The 26,757-nt window shown below is 39.8% G+C and overlaps 2 protein-coding genes across 5 annotated transcripts in view; both read right to left on the reverse strand.

The window, feature by feature from the left end:
* Positions 1 to 3,836: 3,836 nt before the first annotated feature.
* Positions 3,837 to 16,379, reverse strand: GNG4 (G protein subunit gamma 4). Its single transcript, XM_068676212.1, has 3 exons — positions 16,247 to 16,379; positions 10,760 to 10,865; positions 3,837 to 4,595 (listed from the first exon to the last, which is right to left on the reverse strand). The coding sequence occupies exons 2-3, from the start codon at positions 10,853 to 10,855 to the stop codon at positions 4,467 to 4,469; spliced, it is 225 nt and encodes a 74-aa protein (XP_068532313.1). The 5' UTR covers positions 10,856 to 10,865; positions 16,247 to 16,379; the 3' UTR covers positions 3,837 to 4,466.
* A 2,072-nt stretch (positions 16,380 to 18,451) lies between these two features.
* The window catches only part of LYST (lysosomal trafficking regulator), an 80,835-nt gene continuing 72,529 nt past the window's right edge, over positions 18,452 to 26,757 (reverse strand). For all 4 annotated transcript variants that reach the window (XM_068676215.1, XM_068676213.1, XM_068676214.1 and 1 more), the window contains exons 48-53: positions 26,516 to 26,614; positions 23,853 to 23,992; positions 23,481 to 23,578; positions 22,091 to 22,247; positions 21,808 to 21,879; positions 18,452 to 20,528 (exon numbers count right to left, since the gene is read on the reverse strand). In XM_068676215.1, coding sequence (XP_068532316.1) covers positions 20,390 to 20,528; positions 21,808 to 21,879; positions 22,091 to 22,247; positions 23,481 to 23,578; positions 23,853 to 23,992; positions 26,516 to 26,614 — 705 coding nt within the window. In that variant the 3' untranslated portion in view covers positions 18,452 to 20,389. The remainder of the gene's footprint in view (positions 20,529 to 21,807; positions 21,880 to 22,090; positions 22,248 to 23,480; positions 23,579 to 23,852; positions 23,993 to 26,515; positions 26,615 to 26,757) is intronic.

Consider the following 26,757-nt stretch of genomic DNA (forward strand, 5'->3'; position numbering starts at 1 on the left):
GAACAGCTTAACTTAAATTTACCTTCATTTGTTCTTCTTCCTTAATATTTTTGTAGAGCCTGGCTTAGAAATCCTACCTGTTAGCAGTATCAAAGCAGCCTGCTACTAATTTAGTACATGGTATAGGGAGCAAAGAAGAGGAATTTGATATAGAATACAGGAGGAAGTAATTTCAGTATTGAAATTATGACATTCTAAATTCAATACAAACCAAGAAGGTTAAGCTAAGGAATGCAAAACAGCCAGCCCTACAGATGGTATTGATACATTATAATTTACCATTAATCCTCCCTTGGGAAGTCCCATTTCATCAGAGCAGCAAACATGCAGATAAAATGAAGAAAGGCTTGCTAACAAAATGCCAAAAAGTTCTTGAATCTGACTTCTGTTCCAGCTTTCTCATTCCACGAGATGACGGCCACAACTCTCACCGTTAACAGTGAGCATGCATTATTTTCTGGGCCTGAACTACAAAATGACGAATCTAATGGCATATGAAATAAAACTCAGAGAGATATAAGCACAAAACTAGGCGGGTAGCAGGCCTGGTCTTGTTCTCATTCAAGTTGCTGGAAATCAAATCAGAGAGTCTGATGAAAATAAAAACTCATTGCTTCAGCCTATAAAAAACCTTACTGTTGGACAAAGCCATATTTTAGAGGCCTTTAAAAAAATATATAGTGTTGTACTTCATGAAATAATATGAATTTATTTTTAGAAAAGCGTTCAAGAACTTTCAGATATTTCTGTGTAGATTTTGAGGTAAAATGTCTGAGCATGAAACTCAATAGCAGATTTTGTAAACCATCTTAAATGTCAAAGCAGCAAAAATATAATAATGACAAAGATATTTTATGGTTTGGAAGGGTTGGAAGAAAAGACATTCTTTAAAAATGTTGATTTGTGGATCAAGCTGACATAAAAAAAACAATGCCCTTTTCTTCAGAGAGTCAATATTTTGATGGTGTTCTAAAATAAAGACATATATTCCTGTGTGATCCAAAAATGGTAACGTTACTTTGAACTGCTAATCTTCCAAGTCCTTTTTTTTCTTTTCTTTTTTTCATTCAAATTAGCAGTTTGCCAACAGAATATATTAATACGAGGAACTAGTAAATAAGGCATAATGCCACTGGAGAAAGCTGTCCTGTTTTCCAACACAGTGTTATGCTTATACAGTTTAACTTCTTCAGGTATGTTATAGACAGCTGCTGTAATAAATATGCAATTTACAGTTCTCCATGTTTTTCCTTTTTTAACATCAGAAGCATGAAAACATCTTAATAAATATATATATATATATTTTTAATTTAAACTAAGTTATGAGCTGATGAAAGACACCACAAACATAGGAAGCCAGCTATTAAAAATATAAAAGGTTCAATGTGTTCACAACTACTTCAAGAAAAGTTTTGGAGAAAAACCTAAAGTCCAAACCCATCACAATCACCTCTTCGAACACTGGGTTTTTGGAAATACAGCTCTTAAAATGGGTGATGCTCAAAGCTAGTGTGAAATGTTTCAATCTCAAGACCTCAGATGCTAATTGGAAACAGAAAACACGCTATTTGCAGCACTGTAATAAGCTGTGGCAATTTTATTATTTTCGATGGGAATGTTAATGATGAGCCACAAATGCAAGTTCTTACAAAGCCTCTGAGAATAACGCTGTGTGCCCTATATTCCCCTCCCTTGCTGCTCCAGTTAAAACCATACATGCGGAAGGACAAATGAAAATGTTGCCATGGTGATCAGCGCAGCTACCAAATCATTTACCGTGTAGGAAGGATTCCCTAAAGAACCTTATTAAGCGTTTTGTTACTCCATTTTAACAAATGTTTTCAGAAAGCCATTTTTATTTCACTGTCAAGGAAATAGCTACTCAGTCAGCTAACGCCTGTTTCCCTACCCTCCAAGACAAAGCCAAGCACGCTGTGCGTCAGGAAATATTCTTGTTACAAGTTAGGAATAGGAATCTTAAACTGGGAAGTTTGAAATGGGAATCGGGATACAACCTAAATAAAACAAGACCTAGTCATGACATTTGAATGTTTGTTTTCAGAATAGGCATTGAAGCAGCTCTGTGCCTATTACACTACTGATAGCTTCAGCTGGCAAATTAAAACACAAACCTTTACATGAAAGAAATCACGAAACTCTATTAGTTACAAGGAATATATTATTTTACAATAATATTACTCTAATGTGATAAATGTTATTTTTACAATAATATGACATTATATACATTAACATGTCAGTTTTGTGTTAGACAGCTGGTAAATGAGCTAGCCCCAGTCCAAATCCATCTGTCCTGCGTGACCAGAGGGGGAGCAGAATGCAAGCGGTCAGTTCATGCTATCCGAGTTGGTTGGCAAAGAAAACTAAATGTGCCCAATGCGGCCGTCTTGTATTTCTGCTGCACAGAACAGTACAATGAACACTGACAGAAACTGTTAAAAACACATTCAAAGGTAAGAATATGCACTTTGAGCTAATTGCAAAAAGCTTCGTTTAACAAGCTGCCATTTTTGGCATCTAAATTCGACATTAGAGTATCCCAAGACCCTCAATTCCTCAGCCAGTCTTTGCCTTGCAGGTTCTTAAGGCACTCAAGGCATCCAAGTTCCTGCACGAGGTGTGCTACGTTACGGATGGCTGTTCAGAGCCTCAGATTATTCAGAGTAATGGAATTTTCTGACAAAATTCTCCTCCCTCTTAACTTTTGAGGCTGACTTCACACATCTGTTTTCACAGAGTGAAATTTCCATCGTATTGACATACCATACATATAAAGTAGAGAACTGAGGGACCTCTCCTAATATATCAGACCAGAGAGAAGCTTTCAATTCATTCTTGAAGAATATCAAATAAATAAGTAAATAATGTAACAGTTGTTTCCATCAGATGCCTTGATTGATATTAATTGTACTTAATAAATACTGATCATTCATACTCCGTATCTCATTCTTTTCCTGTAGCTACACACCTATAGTTTTACCCTGCTGGGCAGCTGAACTCCACCACAACCACTCTCTCAGTCCCCCCCCGCCCCTTAAAGATAAAAAGGGAGAAAATATGATCAAGTGGCTCAAGAATTGAGATAATGACAGGGAGATCACTCACGAATTATCACCATGAGCAAAACAGACTCAAGGTAGGGAGATTATTACCAATCACTTATGCTCCAGCACCTGGAGCACCTCCTGCCTTCCTTCTTCACTGACCTTGGTGTCTGCAGAGCTGTTTTTCACTCCTCTCTCCCAGCTGCTGTTGCACAGCATCTTTTTTTCCCTTTCTTAAACCTGCTCTCCCAGAAGCCCAACCAACATCGCTCCTGGCTTGGCTCTGGCCAGCGGCAGGTCCCTTTTGGAGCTGGCTCTGCTCTGACATGGGGCAGCTGCTGGGCTCTACTCACAGAAGCCACCCCTGCTGACCCCTGCTACCAAACCCTTGACACATAAACCCGATGCATCACTTTAGACAAAGCCAGAAGAAAAAACCTCCCCGAACCATCCAAATTATTTGCTGATAATTTCTCTCATGACAAGTCTGTGGCTGCAGAACAAACAGACTTGGTGGCTGTTGATGGCACTGTCCTTGACGCGTATTCTAGAGCAACCTTCTGTTACCATTGCTCTGCATCCCCATAAAGTCTCGCTCTCATGAGTGAAGGCATGTAGAGTGCTGCTTAGAAACTGTAATTCCCCCTTCCTGGACTGATCAGGGCAGAACTTACACCCTTCACTAAGCCTCTCAGGAAGAGCTGATATATTACAGTTCAATTTCCTTGCAAAAATAATTTAAATTGCTATCATTCAAAATAAGGTGCAAGCATCCACATTTTTTCAGTTTTATTGATGCAGAACTCGTATGTAACTGTATATTTTCACTTTGCTTATGCTGACAGTGCTGCTAAGGTTGTTTTTGTAGTCCAGTTTATTACAGTCTTCACAAAACATATTTATAAACATCACTTACTGTATAAGACTGATCATTCCAAACACTGTAAATCACCAGCATTTTTTCCTAAACAATACTACTTGCAGAAAGGTCACACTACTCTTTTTGGATACAAATTTGTAAAGGCAAATGAATTAACTCACCTTCCAAAGAAAATTAGAATGTTAAAAATAGCTTCGGAGTCGGTATGACTCATTTAGGTCTCAGAAAAATCTATGACTGGCAAAGATACCTACAATATGATACTGTACTCAATACTTTCATTAAGACCCAAATAATCTTCATGAAAACTGAAATTAATCTTGTGCATTGGTCTGAAAAATAAGGATTACTTTGATATTTTTTTTTAGGATTCTTTTACTTATTTATACCAGAAAATGCACTACCCTCTAAAAATATTGTAACTCTGGGCTAAGTATTGATATCTGAGGAAAATATGCTAAAACCAATAGCATGCACCACCAATACCAAATTTTAACATAAGATATTTTTAATTGGAAACTGACTCAAAGGATAGTACAAAAGAGTTTCTTCTCCCTGAAGGGATTTTCAGATGCAGGTACTGGAATAATAAGGGGATCTTCTCCAATATGAGCATCACAGTATGCCAATAAATCTGCTGCAGCCTTGGATACCTAGTAGAAGAGAAGAAAGAACAATTACAGCATTTAAATCTGAACCAATTGGCATCACATAAATATTCTTCATATAACATACAATAATGGAAACTCATAAAATAGTAAACCGGTTTATTCTTCTTTACATTACAAGTAAACACAGCTCTGCATTTGTGCTGCTAAGATGTATGCCTTGTAATCCCCATACACATTTTACCTAACACAGCGACAAGGGATGGTATTGATTTATATGACTCATATTCTGCTGTTCCTCTCCATCAGAAGCAAGGTCAGGAGCATATACTCAATGAAACATCTAGCTACTAATAGTTCATAAGCAATATCAATTCTCCTTGAAGCACGTCTTTGTAGAGGCCTTCTGCCTCAGCTCTTATTCCCAGGCATTAAAGCAGCAAAGTTGGATGGTTCCCCACAGACTCTTTCCACCCTTTCCTCCTCTAGATGTGGGAAAAAAAAAAGTTTTTTAGGCACATGACCATGGAATTAAAAAAAAAAAAATCAGGAGCAAGACTTGCAAATCATTTCTCATAGCTCCCATTTAAGCCGAAGTCACCTTTTTCAGTGAAGTCAAATATCTTTTATTTAGTAAGTTATTATAAGTAATGCTTTAGTCATCATATTGAAGCTTGATCTTTACATTAACACTTTTAGGCTTCTAAAATAAACAATTCTAAGGTCTCCAAATTCTGAATTCTGGCTTATGCTTACTGAAAAGTCCTATAGAAATGTAACAGCATGTTGATATTCAAGATATTTTGCAAGAAATGGAAAATGAAAATATTTCAGCTCTAGATGAAATCTCGAAACCTTTGCAAATTTGTGCCTTAAAAATACTGATGATATTAGGCCACTGTGATTTATTTGTGGTTTGTTTTTTTTTTTCAAGAACTTAAGATATAGACTTGAATTATTTTTGTTCACTTGTTTTGTTAGCAAGATATTTACAACTATCCGTATCTCTTTGCTTTGTTTAATTATTGTGTTTCAAATATTGTAATGGAGCTGAAAAAAGGAGATAGTCTTTACAAAAACATCTTTTCTCTGAGCACCAGGAGAGATTCTCCTCAGCCAAATACTGATGTGAACAAGTTTGCACAACTACAGTAAAAAGGAAAAACAAATCTGATTTCTGGTATTCTTCTGACAGGTGTGTCGCCACTGTTAGCTTTACCTTCCCCACACCCTGCCTGCTTTGATAGAAGTCCAACCCGTAGTAGGCTTCAGATTAGACCTATGAAGTCAGTGGGTGTTAGATCATGATTCATGCAAATTTAAATTAGCTTCCCAAAGGAAATAAGTGACTTTCTATCTTTAAAATCCAATAAAACATGCCTTTGTAGGATGCTTAAACCCAGTAGCCTCTTACAGTTGGCATCCCAGTAGACTACCTATCTCCTAGTTGAGGAAGCAGGGCTGTTTACGTTACTTAGAATTAGCTGGCTCGTGAATTAGCCTGTGAGACAAAAGGGTGGGCAGAAACACTACAGATGAACAATAGATTGCTGGGCCAATACAAAGCTGAAGACTGAGAACAAAATGAACAAATCGGCTGGCAAAGGTATCGAGAAGGGCCACTGCTTCTGAAGAGAAGCAGGACAAGCAAAAGCAGTAGAGACAGACTTCAAATACAAAGTTTTAATTATTTTCAGACATTCTTCAATTAGCTACTTGCTAAGCAATGACAAAGGCATGAGATTAAGGGCATGTCTAGACTCAGAGATAGAATTATAATGGCCAAACCAAAAGCTTGGGAATGCTATCATATTCCCAATTTTCATTTAAATTTACTTGTGAATTCTTAAAAAACAGATTCTCTGGAGAGAGGCACAATGTCACTTACTATGAAGTTCGTATCAAGCCCCAAAAGATCAGAAGACAGCAAAGATGCTTTTCTTTGCTAATGACCTACGCTGGCCTCAGGAAACTGCAACCTAGCATAGAATGCATCCCCTGAAGGAGAGGTTAGCATGTTTCCCGTAACTGCAGGAGGAATGTGTATTTTCAGGTAATGACAATCACCAGAATATTCATAATTACTTAACATAAGCATTTTCACTTTTCTATTGTATTTTAAGCTCAGCTGCGTCTCTCAAATTAAAGTAGTTCTATGCTTTAATTGATTTCTTTGGTCCTGAACTCTCTTTCACTCAGAGCAAGTTAAATTCAGAGCCACAGTTGCCCACAAAAAAACTCAATGACATTTATAGTGTTACATCATCATCAACTTTACTGCCACAAAACCTAATGGAGACCTACTCTAATTCTCTGGGTCCCTGAGAATGGGTTTATTAAAGATGCTCAGCACATTCATCTTCAACTATTAAGGTACTGAGTAAGTTTTTTTTTATTATTATTTTATTCATGAAACCAACAATCATTCTAAGCATGTTGATCCTACACGAGTGGAGAACCAATGCTGGACTTCAGCAGCCTGACCTTCCCATAACTATCGTGCTTGTTTCACGTACGGATATGCAGCATCAGCCCAGGAACATTCTTTTTGTTCAGTGAAAGAGAAACACAATTTCAGCCATCAGTCTCGGGAGGGGTAAGCCCAGCAATTTCATTTTTTCTCTACGTATCACTGTGCTCTGACATCATACAGCAATGAAAAAGATTTTCACTAGCAAAAATGCAACACATTTTTATATGTAACTTACACTCTACTGAGCAGGTCGGAATGCAAAACATTTTGAAGCAGAGCGAGCACCTTCTTCAACATCAGGGTGTTTAATTCACAAATTAGTTTGCTTTCAGACAAACTATAATACAATTTAGTGGAAAGCAAACCTGCACAACAAACAAGAAACTGAGGAACACGATCACATTTCAGTGCATTGTCACAAATTCAACCACTCAGCCTGGACTACGCCACGCATTTTCATCCTTTAAAAAAGGAGCTGGAGAGGAGAAATCCTCCCATTGGGATTCCAGTGATTGTGAAACTGAATTACTGCATTTCTTCACTTCAACTGGCATAGCTCATGCTCATGCAGTGGAAAAATGTCCACTTACTGTGGAGAGTTAAGTTAGATGATCACATTGCAGCAGCAATGAAAACACTGCCAATGTTGCTCCCAGCCACAGGAACCAAATTCGGAACTGTGGGCAAAAAGATGCCAAATATAACATTGCCTCCAGTGTGTTTCCTGCTCAGTGTTATTATTCAGAACAACAGTGGCAGAAGACCTCTGCATTACGCACTGCATTAAAGCTGCAGCAGAGACAGACAGCTTTTTTAGCATAGGTCAGCACGCACAGGTTGCCTAATGGCCAATGCTGTGGTTGGTGACCATAGGAAATGATAAGCTCCTCGCCCTATTTCTATCACGGAGGGAGTTAAGAGAAGGCCAGTCCCTCACAGCTTCTATTCACCTTTAGGCTTACTTGGAGCTGAATGATGCTGGGCAGTTCCAGAACAGCTTTTACCAAGGCTTAAAGTAAAAGCATCTGATTTGAATATCCAGAGGAAACTAACGCACATTTATCATTTCAGCTCACCTACACCATACAGCTTGGTCTGCAGACTCAAAGCAATTTATACCTACTGCAGAAGTGGCTGAAAAAAATCAGACTCCAGTTTGATTGATGAGTTCTAACAGGAAGTTAGCATTTCATTTTTAAAAATATTTTAAACGTGTAGATAGAGGGGGTAGAGTCTATCTGTATCCTGTATTACACCGATCTCCAATTTTATACAATTATTTTTATTCTGTGCAATGACAAATACATCGGGTTGTCAACCTACTGAAAGGAAGGAAGAAAAAGAACAACAAACGCTCAACCCTGATGCTTTGAAGAATTAGTCTCAGGAGGACAGTGGAATTTTACCATTACATTTCAGAACAACAGAGGTGATAAAAACAGCCGAAGTTAGAACATAATCCCGTTAGCTGCGCTAATAATTACAAGCTTCAATGACAGGGCAAAATGCTGCAATTACGATGTCTGTCTTGTCACGGATTGTGACTAATTACCATCTTTGCTATGACACCCACTCTGCTTATCCTTTACATCTAAAACAAAGATTCACACCCGTTTATTGCCAACCCCACCACTTATCTCCCAACACCATTCAGAAACAGTTGGGGATATTTTCTACCTTCTTAAAGAAAAAAGAAAATGGAATAATAGCTGATACACCACCATGCTTAGTGTCAGAGCACTCCTCCTCGCTTTCCTGCTTGTGAAGGGAAGATTAAGTAGTGCTTTATTCTTGGGACAACTGTGATAAAGCACCAGTATTATCTTTGCTTTCTCAACTTCACTGCTAGTATCTTTGGTAGACGCATTATTCTACCAGTCATGAGGCCATTTTTCATCTGATTTCATTTCATGTTTTCTAGCTTGGAATCCGCACCTCCTGCTTTCTACTTACTTCATTATAATTCCAGCCATTCCTTCTGCAGGGAAAGAAGACAGCTTCAATTTACGATCCTTTGGGGGCTTCTCATTCCCAAGGTTTGCAAAAACCCACCATGGTAATACTCCTTCCAGCCACCAATCTGGACATGCATAACTTTGTCTTCTCCTTTTAAGTTGTCCTGTTTCTCTCTCACCTCAGCAGTGTGAAAAAAAGGTTGTGGAACCTCAAAACATGGCATTGCTTGCTGCTCTGAATGGCTGTAGGATTTTTAAATCAGTTGAAAAAATCGAGAACACAGTGGGGAATGTGCAACTAGAAATGTACTTCTAATTACAACATTTTAGTTGAGCAGACACAACTGTAGCTGGTTACAGAAACTACAAAGTGCCTCTGTAGTAGAAAAATGAGGTGGAACTTCTAATTTCCCTGGTCAATAATGCAGGAAAAATTTCCTGGAAAATTTCCTTTTTCATGTTAACAATGTGGTCTTGTCTACTACGGGAATAAGCACTTCGTTACAGCAACTTGCAAAACAGTGTCTAATGAAGTTATTTGGAAAGAACTGATCTTTCGTTAAATGTCTAACTCGTTTAAGCAGTTGCAAAACAGCTGGGAAAAAAAAAAAAAAGGAAATTAGTTCCTTTCTCTACCTTTACAGTTATGATCTGAGAACTCTGATCTCCTGATAAAACCATTTGAAGTCTCTTGGCAAAATTCACCTATAGTGAAGCACACACTTGACTATTTCAAAGATTAGAGGGCAAAGCAGATCTTGAGGAAATAAGAAAACCAACCAAGCTCTTTTCACAGTCCCTCATGTACTCGTTCAAAGACATTCTAGAAATCAAGACCAAACATCTGCAAATCATACTTAGTTTGTGTTAGTGTCCCATATACATTAATTGCACATTATGTTAGTTGTACATTATGTTAACATATATTCTGGACTATTGAAACACATTAGATTTTTCTTCGGTGCTTTTTGCAGTCCCAAACTGAAATGTAAAACAATTGCACTTTTAAGTTATCTGTTTTTTAGGTCTACTACATATGCTAATAACTGTGTTCTTGTTAATTAAACTAACTGCAAAAATAGCCTATGTCATTCTTACACATGTAATTAAGAACATCATTATATATCCAACAAATGAAGCTATCCGCAGAACCGAGCTAATGATTCGGTGTGTGAAAGTTATAACTTGATTACATAAAAGCAAGTTTAAGACAATCTACTGAGTATCAACAATTTCAAATTACAATAACGTGGCCCACATTTTTTTAACCCTCTTCTTGGCCACTCATTCACACCCTTTCCTTCTTGTCAGTTCTGTTGTTCATGCAGCTGCAATGTGGCTTAAATCAGGTGACCAACTCGTCTGAAAACTAACCTGGAGGGCTGCACTGAAAAGGCAGAGCCATTCGGAAGGAAACAAATACCCATCCCTAGGAGCATACTTCTATTATGTAATGGACTTGCCAGAATACTCTACGAGACAGAAACCACAGCTATGCAAATTCAGTGGTCTAGCAAGCCACTGCTAAAAACTGAAACAAAATCCAGCAACTGAGATTTATATTTTCATATAAGCAAGACTGACTACTCATGTCAATTGCACTAATATTTTTGAGTTATAAATACTGTCGTTTTAATTTACGAGTTTATGAGCTGATACTGCCTTATAACTCAACACAGAATTTTGATTTCAGATTATCCAGACTTTTTGGATTATTAAAGGTAGGCTGTACCACAAAGCAGCGAGTGCATTCAAAATATTGACAAAAAGTCAAAGTTTACCTTCATTCTGTCCATGTATGCTTCCATTTTCAATTGCTCCACAGCTTTCCTGGCTTGAGATATGTTGGTTGTACTGTTCGACATTAATTCCTTCATTTTGTTTTCCCTGGAGGAGACAAAGTTGAGACAATTTAAAAGTACAGCCAGCAAATACACCAATTAGTGATAAGACAGTTACTGAAATCTAACCAGTGCCCCCACACCACCACATTGACACTGCCAGGCTGTTAGGTTATAAATACAGATCAGATACCATTTCTATCTGTTTTCTTGTTCAGTAGCACCTGATTGCATTGTTGACTGCAACTATTCATCCTGGATTCTGCAAACAACATGTAAATGCAGATTACACTGCCAGTGTTTCAGTGCAGAACTTGTCACCCTGGTTCAGAAGCTCAGGACACTGTTCCCAAACAGACCCTGCAGTCACCATGCAGTTTGGCTCCATACCCCAATTACACCTACTCACATGAGAACAAGTCCAGAAATGTGCACGATGAGACTGAATGCCACATGTATCTCACCAAGCATCAGAAACAGAGATATTTAAGGTAAGAAAATAAATCAGTATTTTGACTATAAAAGTAAGTAGTTTAGAAATGAAGAAACTGAGAAGAAATGATGCTGTGGTTTCCAAATTTTTCTTGCAGATCTCCAACGAAGTAAAAAGACAACTAAAACCATGTACAGCATGGTATGTTACACCAAAATGAATGCACTGTTTTTGAAGAGATCTGCAACTCTTGGGAAACTAACCTGCCGAACTCCAGGTTAAGCAAAGGAGTTGTACAGAATGACTTTGGTACTTTTTCCCTTGCTTTTTAGCTTTGGCAACGTGCAGATTCAGAGACAACATCCCAAGTCCTGCTGGCATGGGAATTTAATAGTTACTCACTGAGGAATACTTAGGTATCAAGGTTATCGAGTGTTAATAAATAAATAAATAAATAAACAAACAAAAGCAAAGAGATTGCTTTTATAATTGTCAGTCTGGTAGTTTACAAATCTGAGGAAATACTACCATGTTTCTAAACTGAAATGAGCATGAGGAAAAGCGCACTGAAGAAGGCACTGCTGGGAGCAAAGTGCAGAGGTGCACTACAGAAAGCACTGCTGGGTGCGGCTGTAGCTGCAGCCCACGAGGCCAAGGCAGATGTCCCACGCCTGGTTCAAGAAGCCACAGCAAGCAGTAAGCAGTGAGATCCCCTGGGACTTCAGTTAAGGATTTGGTAGCCATGTGCACCAATTTTAAGGTCTGGCAGTGGTTTAATCCAAAAGATTTGGGAACCGCTGAGTTAAGACCTATTGAGAAAACCTTGGGCAGAGTGAGGCTGTGATCAGGGAATGGGTGATGTAGAAGGAGCAGAAGAGGAGCGAGTCTCAGTGCTGAAGTCCCTGCAGCTCATGGCTAAGCAGTTCAAGCCATTTTCTCTGCCCTCAGGTGTCCTGAAGTAGCGGCGATTCAGGAGAAGTCTCCTTGGTCCACAGATACTGAGACATAAGAACACAATTACTGCCTGACGTACACATCACGGCATGAGCTGGTCAAAGGGACATCTAATTAGGGTACGTCAGTGTTTCAGTGGTTTTCTTGCACTGATACTCCCTAAGGAGCCAGTCTTTCGAAACGACTGCTTCCAGCTTATTTTTGGACAAGCAGTGAACATCTATAACTACACAAATTTCCCTTCCTGAAACTCAATAGCTTACCTAATCCAATAACCAGGGGATGAGATATAAACAAGAAATTAAGTATGACACAGCAAATACTCTTGTAAACAAAAATGACAGACACGATGTCCTCAGCGTTTTTGCGTCAGTAGAACACAATCCAGAGCACATAAGGAACAGAGGAAGAACTTTTCAACTGGTTTGATCTCAGAAAACGCTCACATTCAGAGACAAGGCAATGATAGCTGTTACTTCTCCTTCCTGAAATTGTTAGTCTGTGCTGTAAATATGGAATTTATGGTAAATATGGATGGAAGAATACAAATATGATGGTTCACCATCTCTGGTTCACCATGCTCAGCACTAATTTGTAGGAACATGAGAACCTTTTTCAGTACTTGTACAAGCTTGGGCAGTAGAAATGCTACCCTAAATTATATTGTGAGTCAAAATAAAACAGGAGCTTTAATACACGCAAATACAAAGAACACGTTTTCTCTATGTGTGTGTTCAGCGGAACACGCAGTTCTCCCTGAAATGCACTCTAACTAAAATTGTGTTAGACTGCAGGAGCTTTTTTTCCCCCTCTTTGCCTTTGTTTCCAATCTGCTAACTCATTTCCTCACGGGGTACAGGATTAACTACACGTGGAAGAGCTGCCTTTGCATAAAATGCAATGCCCAGTACAAAACCCACAACCAACCAGCCAGCCTCCAAACAATTTTCGGATGTGTTTTGCCTTGCAGTGGAGGAGCAGGGAGGCTCCCAGGCAGTCACAAGAGCGGGAGGTGCAGAATTACAGCTCATCTCGTCTTTTTCTTTGATCCCCCCCCAGCTTTTAAGCTATAAAGACAAGAGTAAACACATTCATCTTTGTTTACAAAATTATGCCCCTCCAAGTATAAATCATTTAAATTTTGTTATCATCCCCATGGCTAGACTAGTAATGACCACAGAGATGAAAAATCAAAGCTAAGTGAAGTACAGAGCCATGTCTTCATATGCACAGCAAAGTCCAGAGGCAAATTAGAAATTTGATTTTGAATAATACAGTTCAATTAAAGTGCACTGAGTAACTGAAACTCCACGAACAGTCTCGAGGATTCCAGATCTCCCCGGCTTTTCTGGTAGTTCACTCAAACCATAGAAGTTGCACACATTAGAACCAGAAAATTTGAGCGTTTCTAGTAATTCCAGCTGGTTTTTAAGCATCTGCTGGGTGAGGGATTCAGTGATGACCATGAAGGAATTCTGAACAGTCTGTTAGGCACAAAAATGTTTAAAATAATCCAAACCCTGTTCTCCCAAACAACGCCACAAACATCAAAATACATCCGTGCCTATATTCTGATACAACAAAGCTGGGGGGTGAAATATGTAGCTACTTTGATAAATTATTTCATGGTATTAGAAAATGACCAGATTAAGTGGTTTTATAAAAAAAAAAAAAAACTTCTAAAAAAGAAAACAATCTGGCCACAGGTGTTTCATCCACTGGAGAAAATTTTCATTTATCCCTCGTTTATTTATACCCTAAGGCACAAACATTTGTTCTGTTCCAAAGCCTGCTCCTACCCTGACCTTTACACACACCTCAGTATGTAACTACCGTAGTTCTGGGAGTGCTTAGCACCCATTTAAGTATCCAAGCTCTTTTTTTTCATGTCATTTCTGGTTCTAGAACTTCGTAAGGCAGATTTATCCCGTTTCACATTTCACTTACTAAGCTAAATACACCTCTGACTTCCCTCATGATGCACAAATAGAGTCCTCACTGGTGTATTGGTTATGACCCTATCAGATATTAAATGGTGTTGACAATCTGAATTGTTCCCACTCCCAAACCTGACTGTGATGAGCTGGCTGTCTTAGTGGCTAACGCTTTGGCTGAGACGTGCTTCTGCACTCCTTAGGACCTATGATATGCTTTAGTAACCATGGGCTCAATATTCTTTAATGAAATAACGTTACTTAGAAATAAAGCTCTGGAGAGAAAATAAATTTTAATAACAAGACAATCGTATACCCTTTGTCTGGAGGCTCACTCCCTGGAATCTGAGGAACCCTCTTTGCCAGATGAAGAGCTGTGGGATGTCCGTCCCAGTGCTCCAGCTGAGCCCACAGCTGCTGAACAGCCCCGGCCCTGCTCCAAGCACTGAGGTGTTCTCCGGGACGGCACAGCCAGGTTTGTGACCTGCACAGCAGCAGCCTACATGGTGCCCAAAAGGAATAGCTTCTCCCCATCGTTTCTATGACCTACAAAGCCTCAAACCAGAAATTACTCAGCTGGGTTCACGATGTTCACCCCTGCTTGTTTTTCCAGCAGCCCCCTATTAGGTTAGATCGATGCATAGGCACACGGGCTCTGATAATCACCCTAGTTACAGTAACCCTGCTGTGATCAGACTACATACAGTCTACATGCTACTGGTGCATGCCAGCGGTCCTAGATCACACGGGAGCTCATTTATGCAGCATATTAAAAATATGCAGAGCACCGAGCTCACCGGTCTGGTCTCAGTGACTCCTTTCTTTACGGGGAGCACTCATCCCATTAACGAACGACAGCGGCAGCCCCTGCACGGCCCTTTTTGGCCAAGCAGTTTCTGTAGGATGGCACACCGCGTTTGGCCAGCCGTTTCCCAACTTATTGCTCCTGAAAGCTGCGTGGTGACAGCCCCCCGTCCCATCCAGCTGAGGGGGCTTTGTCTGTTTGCTTGACCTTTTTACCTGAGATGAACCCCATCCTTTTTTTGCTGGACACAGTTAACTGCTTTGTGCCAAAGATTTTAATCTCCGGGGCTCATAAAAACGCTTGTGAAGAGCAACTTTTCTTTGTTTGTTTTCAGAACAGATTGTACCCGACAGCGCTTCAAAGGCCAAGTTATCTCCTGATAACCCAGGAAGTTACATATTTGCAGGAACAATTTGACCTTGCATAGGTAAGAGGTGCAACATACATTTACCAAACATTACTAATGCCCATTAGTGAAATGCAGGGTCTGAAATACTGTGGAACGTGTAAGCAAAATGTAGTTTCAAGCTCTTCAGTGTGGATTTCTGTGAGGAATGGGATGAGAAGGGATGGGATGAAAAGCTGTGAGGCGAATTTTCCCCCTTACACTTCCGAGTAGGGTCGTAAACCACCATACTGTAGAACAAAATCTAAAAAGCCCCACGCCCAACTGTTGCGTTCCCCTTTCTTTCAGCAACCTTCCAACGAGGTTGCCAACTGCTCTGGTGTGGTCTGCAGCTTCTGGGATTCCCCCCTCTGAAGAGCACCTCCCGCACCAGCTCTGTAGCCCCTGGGCCACGCAGCACAGCAGAAACATTGAGCCAAATCACGCAGTTAGTCCCAATGGCATTTGAGGGAATAGTCCCTAAACCAAATACGATAGTGAATCAAATTCTAAATTGCACAAAGATCCCCAGATGTACCTAGCCACCCGCAAACACACCAGGAATATGAACAGCACCATCTCCAGCCTTGTTTGATGCCAAACTGACAGGAAGGAGTTTCAGGGGTAACTCCATCCCCTCAGCAGCACCAGCAGAAACCATCAGCCTAGAGGCAGGACCGCTGGTCACGGACAGACCCGTCACTCCACACACACACCAACTTCACGGAGAGCTGCCGACCACCTAACTGCGGAACAGCCCAACTTCAGCAGCTCGGTTTACACCTAACACAGTGCCGAGCCCCATCCCACCGCCAAGCTCCACCGATTCCCGTCGCCGTGCCCGTGTTGTATAAGCCAGCGTCCCCTTGGGCTGCCCCCACCGCCCCGCTCCCAGCCCCGGCCCCAGCGGCAGAACCTGGCTTGTGCCGCCCGGCGCTCCCCGCGCTGCTCCCGGCGGCGACGAGCCGAGCTGGGTGCCGGCAGGCGAAGCCCCGGGCCGCCGGGCGGGCAGTGCGGCGGAGGCTCGGCCCGATCCCGCTCGATCCCGCCCGATCCCGCTCGGTCCCCGCCCGGTGCCGGGCTCCCGGGGCTGCCCAAGCTCCTCCCGCCCGGCGGCACATGGCGGGGCGGCGCCCTGAGGCGCTGAGGGGCGGCAGCGGGCGGGAAGGCGGCCGTGAGGGGAGGCAGCGCTAGGGCGGCTCAGATAGCGAGATGGTGCAGAAACGGAGCCCACACGGCGCATTTACTGGGGGATTCGGATATATCTAGAAGTTAAGGGGGGAAACAGCTGCTTTAAAGCACTGTTTTGTGCCTGGTGCCTGCTAGCCTGCACAACTAGCCTCTAATGACGGTAGTGCAGACATTGTGCAATCGCGTTGGAGATTTAGGATCTTTGAGTTTTTCTTCGAAGGTGGCTTGCAAGCTGGAAATAGGGAGCCAGCTCATGCTTTTGTTTGACTTTCTACCAGGTAGCTCAACGAAGTGGAAGATTGTAATCAGAGCAGTCACATACTTAATCCCCTTTCAGGAGCGACCCACCTGAATTGTGAAACGCAGCACAGCCTGTTACAGAAACCCAGCTGACAAACCAGTGGCTTTCTGACCTCACCCAGAGCAGCAAGCAGCTCTGCATCTTACTAGCACAGAGGTCATTTGTCAGCAGTTTTAACTGAATATCGTGTCAAAGAAAATGCTGTCAGTACCTCTGCAAGCTCAACTAATGCAGAGTAATATTCTCAAGGCGAGCAGCAGCTTTAAGACATTATTTGTCTTACATTATCATGGTAGAGTAGCAGCATGTGTCTTGTGACTTTTTTCCATATGTGAGGAAAAAATCCAATACAGCTTTAAGCAAAAAGCATGGAGAAAGGAGAAAGTCAGTCCTATTTGGACTCCTTCCACACACCAAAAAAGGCTAACACTTCCAGTTTTACATTCTACAGAGCTTCACCTTACTTAATTAACTCTGGAGTTACACTTCTGTCTATATGGTTGTGGACTACCCATATTTGAAGGTAAACTGAATTTGCAAAATTTGTTAGTTACAATACCTGGGTGTACTCTCCTCCCCCCTCCCTTCCCTGCTCTCTAGAGGCTTTTTGCCCCTCCCACAAAATGCATAGATCAAATAGTAACTCAAGAAATCCTGAGGAGAAAGACTCTTGCTCAGTATGCAGGAAAATATTTTTATTTATTTTTCTTTAATTCAGCTGTCTTCAAGGATAGGGTTTAAATGCAAAGATCTTTAAAGTAGATATTTCAGACTCTAAGTTTAAACTTCTTACATTTTATCTCCTCACAGAACTCCACACCCTTGCCAAAACATTTTATCCCATTTGATTCAGTTTTCAGTTCACTTAGTTTTCTACTGATCTTCTTTCATTCCTTCTATTCATTATAATGGTTTTGCTCTAAGCACTGGATAGATACTGGCTGAACCCAAGGTCTGAGTTCCCTTTCCCAGTAATGGTTTGGAGACTTGCACTCCTCTCCCCGCTACAAGTGAACATCTGGCTACTGCCTGGCCTTCCCTGTCTCACTATACATCTCCAGAGAGATCCCCAGATTCACCACAGAAATCAGATCCTGTGTGCTATCAGATAGGCCTCGCCACATGAATCTGTCCCAGACCTTGGCTTCCAACAGCAGTACCTTTGCACCCTCTGCCAGAACCCTACCAGAGATCCCACTCCTCACTTCCCACCAGCACCTCCCTTCCTCCCCTTAGTGATCTTCCTTTGCTCCATGAGTACAGAGAGGAGCTGCTTTTCCACCTTTCCGCAGCTTAAATAAGTTTTCAAAGAGAAGTGGATGGTTGGGAAGACGGAAAAAGTGTCTGTTTAGGGACTTCAAATTTTATTGTTATATCCCCGGAGAAGGAGGGACATGTACACACCTGTACAAAATAATGTACCTTACGTTTCCCACTTCCACTCTCATAGTCCCCCTCCTTCGGTTTAGCAGTCACATCATGTAGTCCACAAACAGAACTTCCCCGCTTCAAGTATTTTGAAAGATGAAAGACCTGAAAATGAGCAGAAATGAAATTGGAGCAAAGTGAGTGAGAGATGCCTGAAAGAGAGGTGAAACTAAGCCAAAAACATGGTTCTACCCATCTCAGTTTGATACAAAGATCTGTTTATTACCCAACAATGTGACAGTGTATACAAAGACAGTGTGGAATGTGACATTTACAGAAGTTTCAGTACATCATGCACATATACTATTGCAATGTTATTTTAATAGTTCCAGAATGTTAAGCTGAATAAATATTCCTTGCTTCCAAAAAATCTTTGTTTTTTACATAAAAATATATAATATTGCACTCTTTACAAGGCCAGCAATTTTGCATATTGATTTGTAACAAGTGGAATTCTACTTTAGAAAAATAAGCCTTTGTGAGCAACACCCCAAATCAAGGAGCACAAGAGCACCCCCAAACCACGACATTTGTATTTTGTCTCTTAAATAAAGCACATCACTTCAACATGAGCCAAGAAGCTTTTCAGTCTGCATTTGGACCTTACATTAACATTTAGACAGTAAAAAACATGACTGAAGCCATCCCATACAATGCCACGACAATATATGCAGTTTACAACTCAGTTCATACAGCCACTTGCTTAATCGAACTAAACATCAGTCTTTGTTGTCATGGACCAACAAGACTTCAGGACTTTCTGGTTTGGAAAGTTCAAATCAGGAAGTCGCAAGAATTTCTGTAAAGACCATTTGGAATTTTAGAAAGAAGTGTATAGATTTCTTGTGTGCATGCTTTCCATAGTGTGACAATTTCATATACAGCATTTGGAAGGCAGGTGAACCTTTAACATAAGACAGCAGTTTGTATGGCAATAGGGGAGTGTGTCAATGAGAAAAGCAAAGCTATTTGGAAGAAAAATGGAACTACATTAGATTTGTGTAGCATCCTCATGTTTTCCCATTCGCATGACTAGCAGGCATCATTCATGGTGTCAGTCAGGTTTAAAGTCTTAAAAATCCATCAACTGAACCGTTAGGTTTTGATCTGGCCTAAAAAATTCAAATTTGTTAAGCTTTTAACAACTGAGGCTTTTTTTCCTCTCAAAAATAGCACCTAGGAATAAGTAGCGTATTTGCACAGTGTATCTGTATAAACTGTTTTGAACTACCTGATGCCTATGGACATTCATTTAAATATTTGGATTCAAACATTTTACAATGTATGGGTTCAATGACACCAGGAATAGGAACACATCTCTGCCTTCTCTAATGCCTTTTTTAGAGCTCTGGAAAATAAGCTGTGTGTGTATAGTGTATATGCAGTCTGCCACAAAATCACATAGCTTGGTGTTACAAATTTAGGGAGTTAACCCCACATGGAAAAAAAAACAAAACACAATGTAACTATTGCTTCATGATGCTATGAGGTGTCTGCCCATCATTAAGACAAATATTTTTTGTCTGTTGTAAAGACTATTATGCCATCTGAACAGAAGAGACAGCAAAAGTTACAAAGAAAGATAAATCAAAATTTTCCAACATTACAATACCATAAGATGGTGCAAAAAGCACCTACTGAATTCTTTGCTTCTCAAAAAAGCAATTTTGAATCATCTTGGATTTTTGAGTTTTCGGTCACTTATCCCAGAGCTAACTATACCACCCTTCACTAATCAGATATACATATGCTGACATTTTTATAAGTATTTACAGAACTTCGCGCTGCCGATATTTTACAGCATCGGAGGGAAATAAACATTACTGATTCAATTTTTGAAATACTTGTTTCCAAGAAGTGATTTAAAAAAATATTACATTTTATATTGCAGCATTTTGACTTGTAGATTAGAGCATTTGTACACCACTGCTGGTATTGGAGTATACAACCAGAGCCTCCTGGTGACCTTGACAGACTTAAAGTTTGCGCATGCACAGAATTTTACAGCCGCCTTAGACTGTTAAGATCTAGATACATTCTAGAGACATTCAAACTATTTCAAAATCCAGTAAAATAAGATTCTTTAATCTATTTTGGATTTAAAGTGCATCAGAGACACGAGTTAGCAGCAAAAAGTCATCACCCCGCTGCATAGCTGCTAAGGAATGAGTAGAACATGGGTAACTTCAGTCGCTGCTGGTCCTTGCGACACCAAGCGATAACGTTTCCATCACTGTTAGCCGTGAACAAGTGATGTCCATCGCACGAAAATGTAAGGCTGGAAAACAAGAAAACCTATTTTAATATCACGTTTGGCTATTTAAAATGCTAGAAGACAAAAATTAGTTCTCAGCTACAGGAGACCCAGTGCATGCCTTAACACAGCAACATTTGCAAACAGCTGGCTGCTCAGCTTTGTAACCAAACAGGCTGAACTGCAGCTTCGTCCAGCACTTCAACGTGCCATGCAATTTAGTACTCGTCTATTTGCAGCATCAGAGGAAGCAGGCTGCCCCTTCCATCTCAGAAAGAAAGGCTTTTCAGCACAGAACAATACCTTCTGAACTTACTGGCTGACAAAAGCAAAAACTAAATCACAGCACAGGACTTGGTTCAGTTGGGCATTTCTTGAGCTATAATGGTACTGACACCCGTAAGTCATGCCATTGGTAATGTTAGAGAGCATGAGGGTCAGCATTCATTTTCTGTCACGTTTAAGAAGAAAACTGAGTTAATAATTCTTAAATTTTACCATCAACAAGCTTTCTGAAATGTTTCTTAACAGTTAATTGCCATGCTGCTATTTATCAGATGTTTTTTCATTTCTAGAAAATAGTGGTTAGCAGTTTGGATTTAAAATGTTTCAGTAATGGTCACAACAAAATTCTTCAGAGTGATTTGTACCACACTAACATGAACTTGATCAAGTTCTGGCAGAACCCTACAAGACCTCTGTGCAGGGTACTGTACCTCTAGGGATAAAGATTCCATCCTTTGACTGTGTTCTGAAAGCATGTTGGCATGAGAATAATTCTGCTTATATAAACCCTCCAGGGGACTCTAGTAGGCAAAATTACATAAGCATTCTAAAATGGCAGCTGCCATGCTTCTGAGTCTCCTTTACTCCCTTCTCTGTTTTCCTCCAGTAACAGAAAATGGTCAGGGGAAAATGCAGTCCTTTCATTTATTTCTGAGGGAAGACAATACTCTTCTATTTGAGTTTGCTGACCTTCAGATATTATCTCCTGATTTTTGAACAGATTCTGTGGAAAAATATTAAACTTAATAAGAAGGGTAGTATTGTTCAGCTCTCAAGGGAATCCTGCTAATTTCTATCTGCTAGCAGCAGAACCTAGTTATTACTGTCATTACAAATACAGTACACTTGTGCTCATTTTGCTTTCATGAATAATTAGTAGGATTGCATGGCTCTTTTTAAACATGGGTGTTTACCTCTTGTCTTTATGTCAAATCCATTTTCAATACTACAGGCTATTTTTCTTGGTTTTGTTTTGAAAGAAAAAAATCCATTTACTGTATACGTAAAATCTTTTTACCTTACAATGGGTTTGGCTGACTTGGAAAACGTTATTTCCCGTACTGGCTTCAAGTCCCATGTACTCCACAGTCTGAAAGAAAAATCAATTTTCCTTCACATTTATATCTGTAATTATTTCAGTGATAAACACAATGAATTTAGCAACTACCTAATATTATAAACTGGACAACAGCTTGCCCACCTTCTTTAAATACTGTACTGATTGTTTGCCTACATGCTATCAAACCACGAACTTCAGTTATAAAGCATTTTACTAACTACAACAAGCTTCAAATGCTTACCTCACAACTCCATTTTCAAGCCCCCCTGCAATCACATTGACAGATACTCCTTCAGGCTGGTTAGAGAAAGCAACAGAGCAAATACTTTCCCTGCAGTGTACGTGTCCCACGAGATCACCGTTAACTGTCCAAAGTCTCAAATCACTACCCCCTCCAACTGTAAGAGAACACAACACATCAGCATTAAGAGAGAAATCTGTACCAGAGTGAGGTCTATGCAACAGAATATTTAGGTGTTACAGAATTCAACTTTCTGAAGAATCTTTTGAAAAATCAGGTTTGAATGACTTGGAGTGACATGCGCTGCAGTGAACAATTACCTCTTCCCTGCTTTTCTGCTTTTTGTGATGCAAACTGCCAAGCCACTGCAAAATGATTCAGAAGACATGGCTTCATATCTACGGAATGCTGTACTTTAAAAATGAATTCATATAGTATTTTTGTATGACCAATGTTCACGTATTGAAAGGGAAATCCTATCTTCTTTAAACTGCTTTCTCATACCCTGACTTACATTTAAGCAACATACTTGAAATACTAAGTGAAAGTAGCTTACCTGGTTATCTTGCATTATTTGAATTTATGAAAGTAATGATAACCCAGCTACTGCTTTGTCTTGAAAGGGATTGAAATGCATGTCCCTTACCAATTAAAGAATACAGTATTTTCCAGCAGAAGTTGGCTTAAGAGCTACAGAAACGTAACACAGGTATTCTTATAGACATCAAAATAGCGTGAGGTCTCTGACTTGGCCCTGCTTGTGTTGTAGCACACAGGCAGTCTGAGTCATTGAGCACCCTGAATTATACTCAAAAAGATCTTAATGTCCTAATCCAGGAACAGCACTATATGGGAAATACAATATAAAAAAAATACTCTAAAATAAGATTAGGCAGTGAGGCAGGGACAGAATTACTTCCTTCTGTAGGAGCCCTAATACAAATATCTACTCCACCTTTAATATATCTGTTATTCCTCTTTATTATACACTGGTTTAATGCAAAGCCAATCTGGTTGCTTCCAGCAATATGAAATCATTTAAAGTGAGTGATGAACAATAATTTTGTTACTCAGCAATACAGTGTACTCCCCCTAAGATCTATACCTCTGACAACAAATCCCTGTAAAAATGAAAACCTCACAGAATGTAGGTCTCCCAGAAATCTGTTCAAGCCCTTATCAAGAGACCAAGCTGTTTGCTTCCCCAACTCTCCACTTCACTCTAACACCTGCTTAATCATTTCTGGAGAAATTCATATGCTAATATGTAAAAACCAGAAAAGCACTCTAAAAAGCATCTTCAGATGATTAATACATACTCAACCAATATAAAAACAAGTCTCATGATTTATCTGGTCTGCAAGTTAGAAGCCTTGACTGCCAGATATACCTGAATCGCAAACTGTTGCTATATCACCAGTTGTCTCGCTAGCTGAAACTGCCGTCACAGGACTCTTGTGTCCAGACAGACTCTGGACATAGCACAGCCTAAAAAAAAAAAAGAGAACAAAAAACCCTAAAGTTCAGATTATATCGTTTTTGAAGAACCTTTTCTGCATTTAAGACATTCATTTCAACAAACACTGTGTAATGATATTTTTCATTTTCATTCTAGAATTCCTGCATATTTCATGTGAAAAAAAAAACAAGTTGGCCTTCACATGAGATATTCATGAAATAAACTCAATTAACATTGAAGTGTAAAGATACCAAAAAGTTGGAAAACAAGTACTTCAGTTGCAAGTTAAATATGTACTCGTACCTGTTCAAATCCCATATAATACAGGTTCCATCTTTGCTGACGCTTATCATTATACTGTATGGCTTGCACACAAACAAGCTCGTTATCTCTGCTGTGTGGCCATACAGATGGACTTGTGACTCCATTTCTATTTCTGAAGGCTGAAAAATAGCAAGACAAAATGAAATCATAAGACTAAGATTTTAATGTCTATTTTCTAAAAAAGATAAATGTAGGGGCAAGTTTCATTCCTGGATTTCCAAAGATGATTCCCATTACTTTTAACATTATCACTTTAGTGATAGTATTAATGCTTTATTACCCCAATGTTTTTACAATATGATATGCTGTATGCATCAATAACATTCAGCTTTTTCTTCCAGTGCTCTGCTCTAAGCAAATGTTTTGACGTAGTCCAATAACTTCATGAGAAACTCTTCTGCTGTCAACTAGACACCTTGAAATCAGCTGGTCTGCTTTGTGCAAGACTGCTGTTTTCCCATGGTAGAGAAATGACAGCCTCAGTATTTGAGTACTGAGAAGCAGTACTTTGAAATATAGACAGAAAACCTAGCTCAGCAGTTATTACTGCTGAACAAAAAATAAAAGCAGGAAGTTGAACACCAAATAAGACAACTTACTCAAATTATGTAACATGAAACAATTCAGACGTCTTGAAAATGGTGTTAGCTGAAGGAGTTGCTTAATCAGAATACTAAGAAAGCCGGCTGTACAGAGATTAGCATAATCTTTGTGCAAGGAAACACAGCATAGAAACGTTGCTTTTTACATCAGAGCACGTTGTAGGCCTGCTATACTTATCCTGTACCCTCATACAAAACAGACAAAAAACTTGAAAGTAGTGACAGACAAAAGAAAAATACACTTAATTATTTGTTTTTCTGCACTGAAAGGGGACAATTTAAGCTGTAATGCTGCAAGAGTCAATACAGTTTAAGGCATTTTTATAATAAAATATTTTTTTTTAAACCATCTTAAAGGAAAAAAGTATCTGATAACATAGAGCTATGTTTTGGATTCTGACAACATGGCTCTTCAGATTCCTATACTGACAACAGCAATGACAATGACATGATACCCACATGATGCCTATGCATGAATCAGGGCAAAATAGTCATGTTTCAAGCACTGTGTTATAACAGACTGTTCACTTTATCACTGAACAGCTGACAAGATGCATACAGAACAGATGCTAGGAAGCACATTTGCATTCCCTGCAGCCCTGACTTGGGTAACTGACTCCACAACAGGAGCTACAAAGTTGGCATCAAGGTCAATCTGCCTAAGGCATGTAAAACTGACAATGCTGAAGAATTCAACAAAATCTCAAACAACATCTGTGCAGCTAAACAAAAAAAATCACTTGTTTCTAGGAAATGCAGAGAACTTGATCATAAGCCTATTACTGGAGTTCCTTTTCCGCATGTCAGATGGCAGACAGACTGGATTTTAGTACTTTTTTTTTTTTTCCTTAGAACTGGAATACCAGTCTCAAAATAAGTTATTTAGAAGCTCTCTATTGTGGTGAGCAGTTAAGGTGCTTGACTTAAGATCCAACTGATTTAAGCTTGTAGGCTTCAAGTTCTACTTAAACTTTTAAAATCAAAGCTGCTGAGCTCAGGAAAGTTGAGTTGCAGATCACCAGAAATTGAAAGAAAGCCAAGGCGGTAATTGCAGTATGTTCACGTTCTTCCCAGTCTAACCATCTGCTGTTTGCCACTGTTGCAAGTGGCAGCAGACTGGGTAGGCACAGCAGATCATACCAAACCTCCCCGTAGCCCAGCCTATTGTACTAATTCAAGAGCACCTATAGTACAATAATACAAACGTGTTTGCCAATACCTGTATCAAGCTAAATTCGATAGATCAGTCAGGTTGTTGCTATGGATAATCACACAGGCATACCTAAAAACGTCTGTCAAGAATGTTACAAACTTTGCTGAAACTATGAAAACGTGTGGAAATTACTGCTGGAGAAAATCAGACAAGCTCAAAACTCAGTCTGAATCAAAAGATGAACTCTAAGTTCTGTTTATATATTCATACCATGCTTATCACCACATAGTATCTGGGAGATTTCTACAAGGATCTCAGCACCTTCCACTAACATGTTGAGGAATGTAACTTGTATTACTTCCCTCCACACTGCTTTCCCCCTTGGAATATGTCAAAGTGACAAGGCATAGCAGTTAGTATATATGTTGTGGTGACTCTCTCTGGTGTAAACACTTCCTGCATTTAAAATGTTGTTTACTTTGGGGTAATGCACATTCTAGTTTCATTTAAGGTTTTGAAATGCTGACTCTTTCACAGGAAAAAATACCCCAAATTTAGAGAGCTTTCTTGTGCCAGAGCACTTCAATTCCAAGCCCTAGCCTGAACTGAGGGCTCTGTGTAAATCAGTTATGCATCCAGATGGTGAGGGCCAACTAGAGGCTAGCAACACATGAAAACAAGAACATAAACTACACAAGTAAATACGCAGAAAAAAATTTTACAATGTCAAAAGAGGAGCCTTCAAAAATAAATACTAACCGAACACTTGATCTTTTTAGTAAGAGTCCCAAATACAACATTCCCCTTCTCTCACTTTCCCTGTTATAAAGGGCTGTAAGAAGAAATAGCTAAATCCCTAAATACCAGTTCTACCCAACAGAACGTACCGTATTGCTTGTGAATCTGTTCATGTATGCTGTGATGACACCGGATTTACTACCTGTGAAAAGCTGACAGCTGTCTGGGACCCAAGCACAACTTGTTACCTTGGAAAGAAAAAAAGCCAGAAAAAATTAGAACAGGAACTGCAATTGTCACTATGCCATAGCATTTGGTCCACATGATTTCTATAGGTTATCTTAAGAAAAGCCATGTAAATACTTAAGCTGAAGAAGAAATCCAGGAGTTA

This window comes from Anas acuta, chromosome 3, assembly GCF_963932015.1.
Source record: "Anas acuta chromosome 3, bAnaAcu1.1, whole genome shotgun sequence".
Classification (NCBI taxonomy): domain Eukaryota; kingdom Metazoa; phylum Chordata; class Aves; order Anseriformes; family Anatidae; genus Anas; species Anas acuta.

Coding starts and splice junctions, on each gene's coding strand:
- GNG4 (XM_068676212.1), bottom strand. CDS start 10,855: ATGAAGGAATTAATGTCGAACAGTACAACCAACATATCTCAAGCCAGG. Junction 4,596..10,759: donor CATACATGGACAGAATGAAG/GTAAACTTTGAC, acceptor CTCTTCTACTAG/GTATCCAAGGCTGCAGCAGA.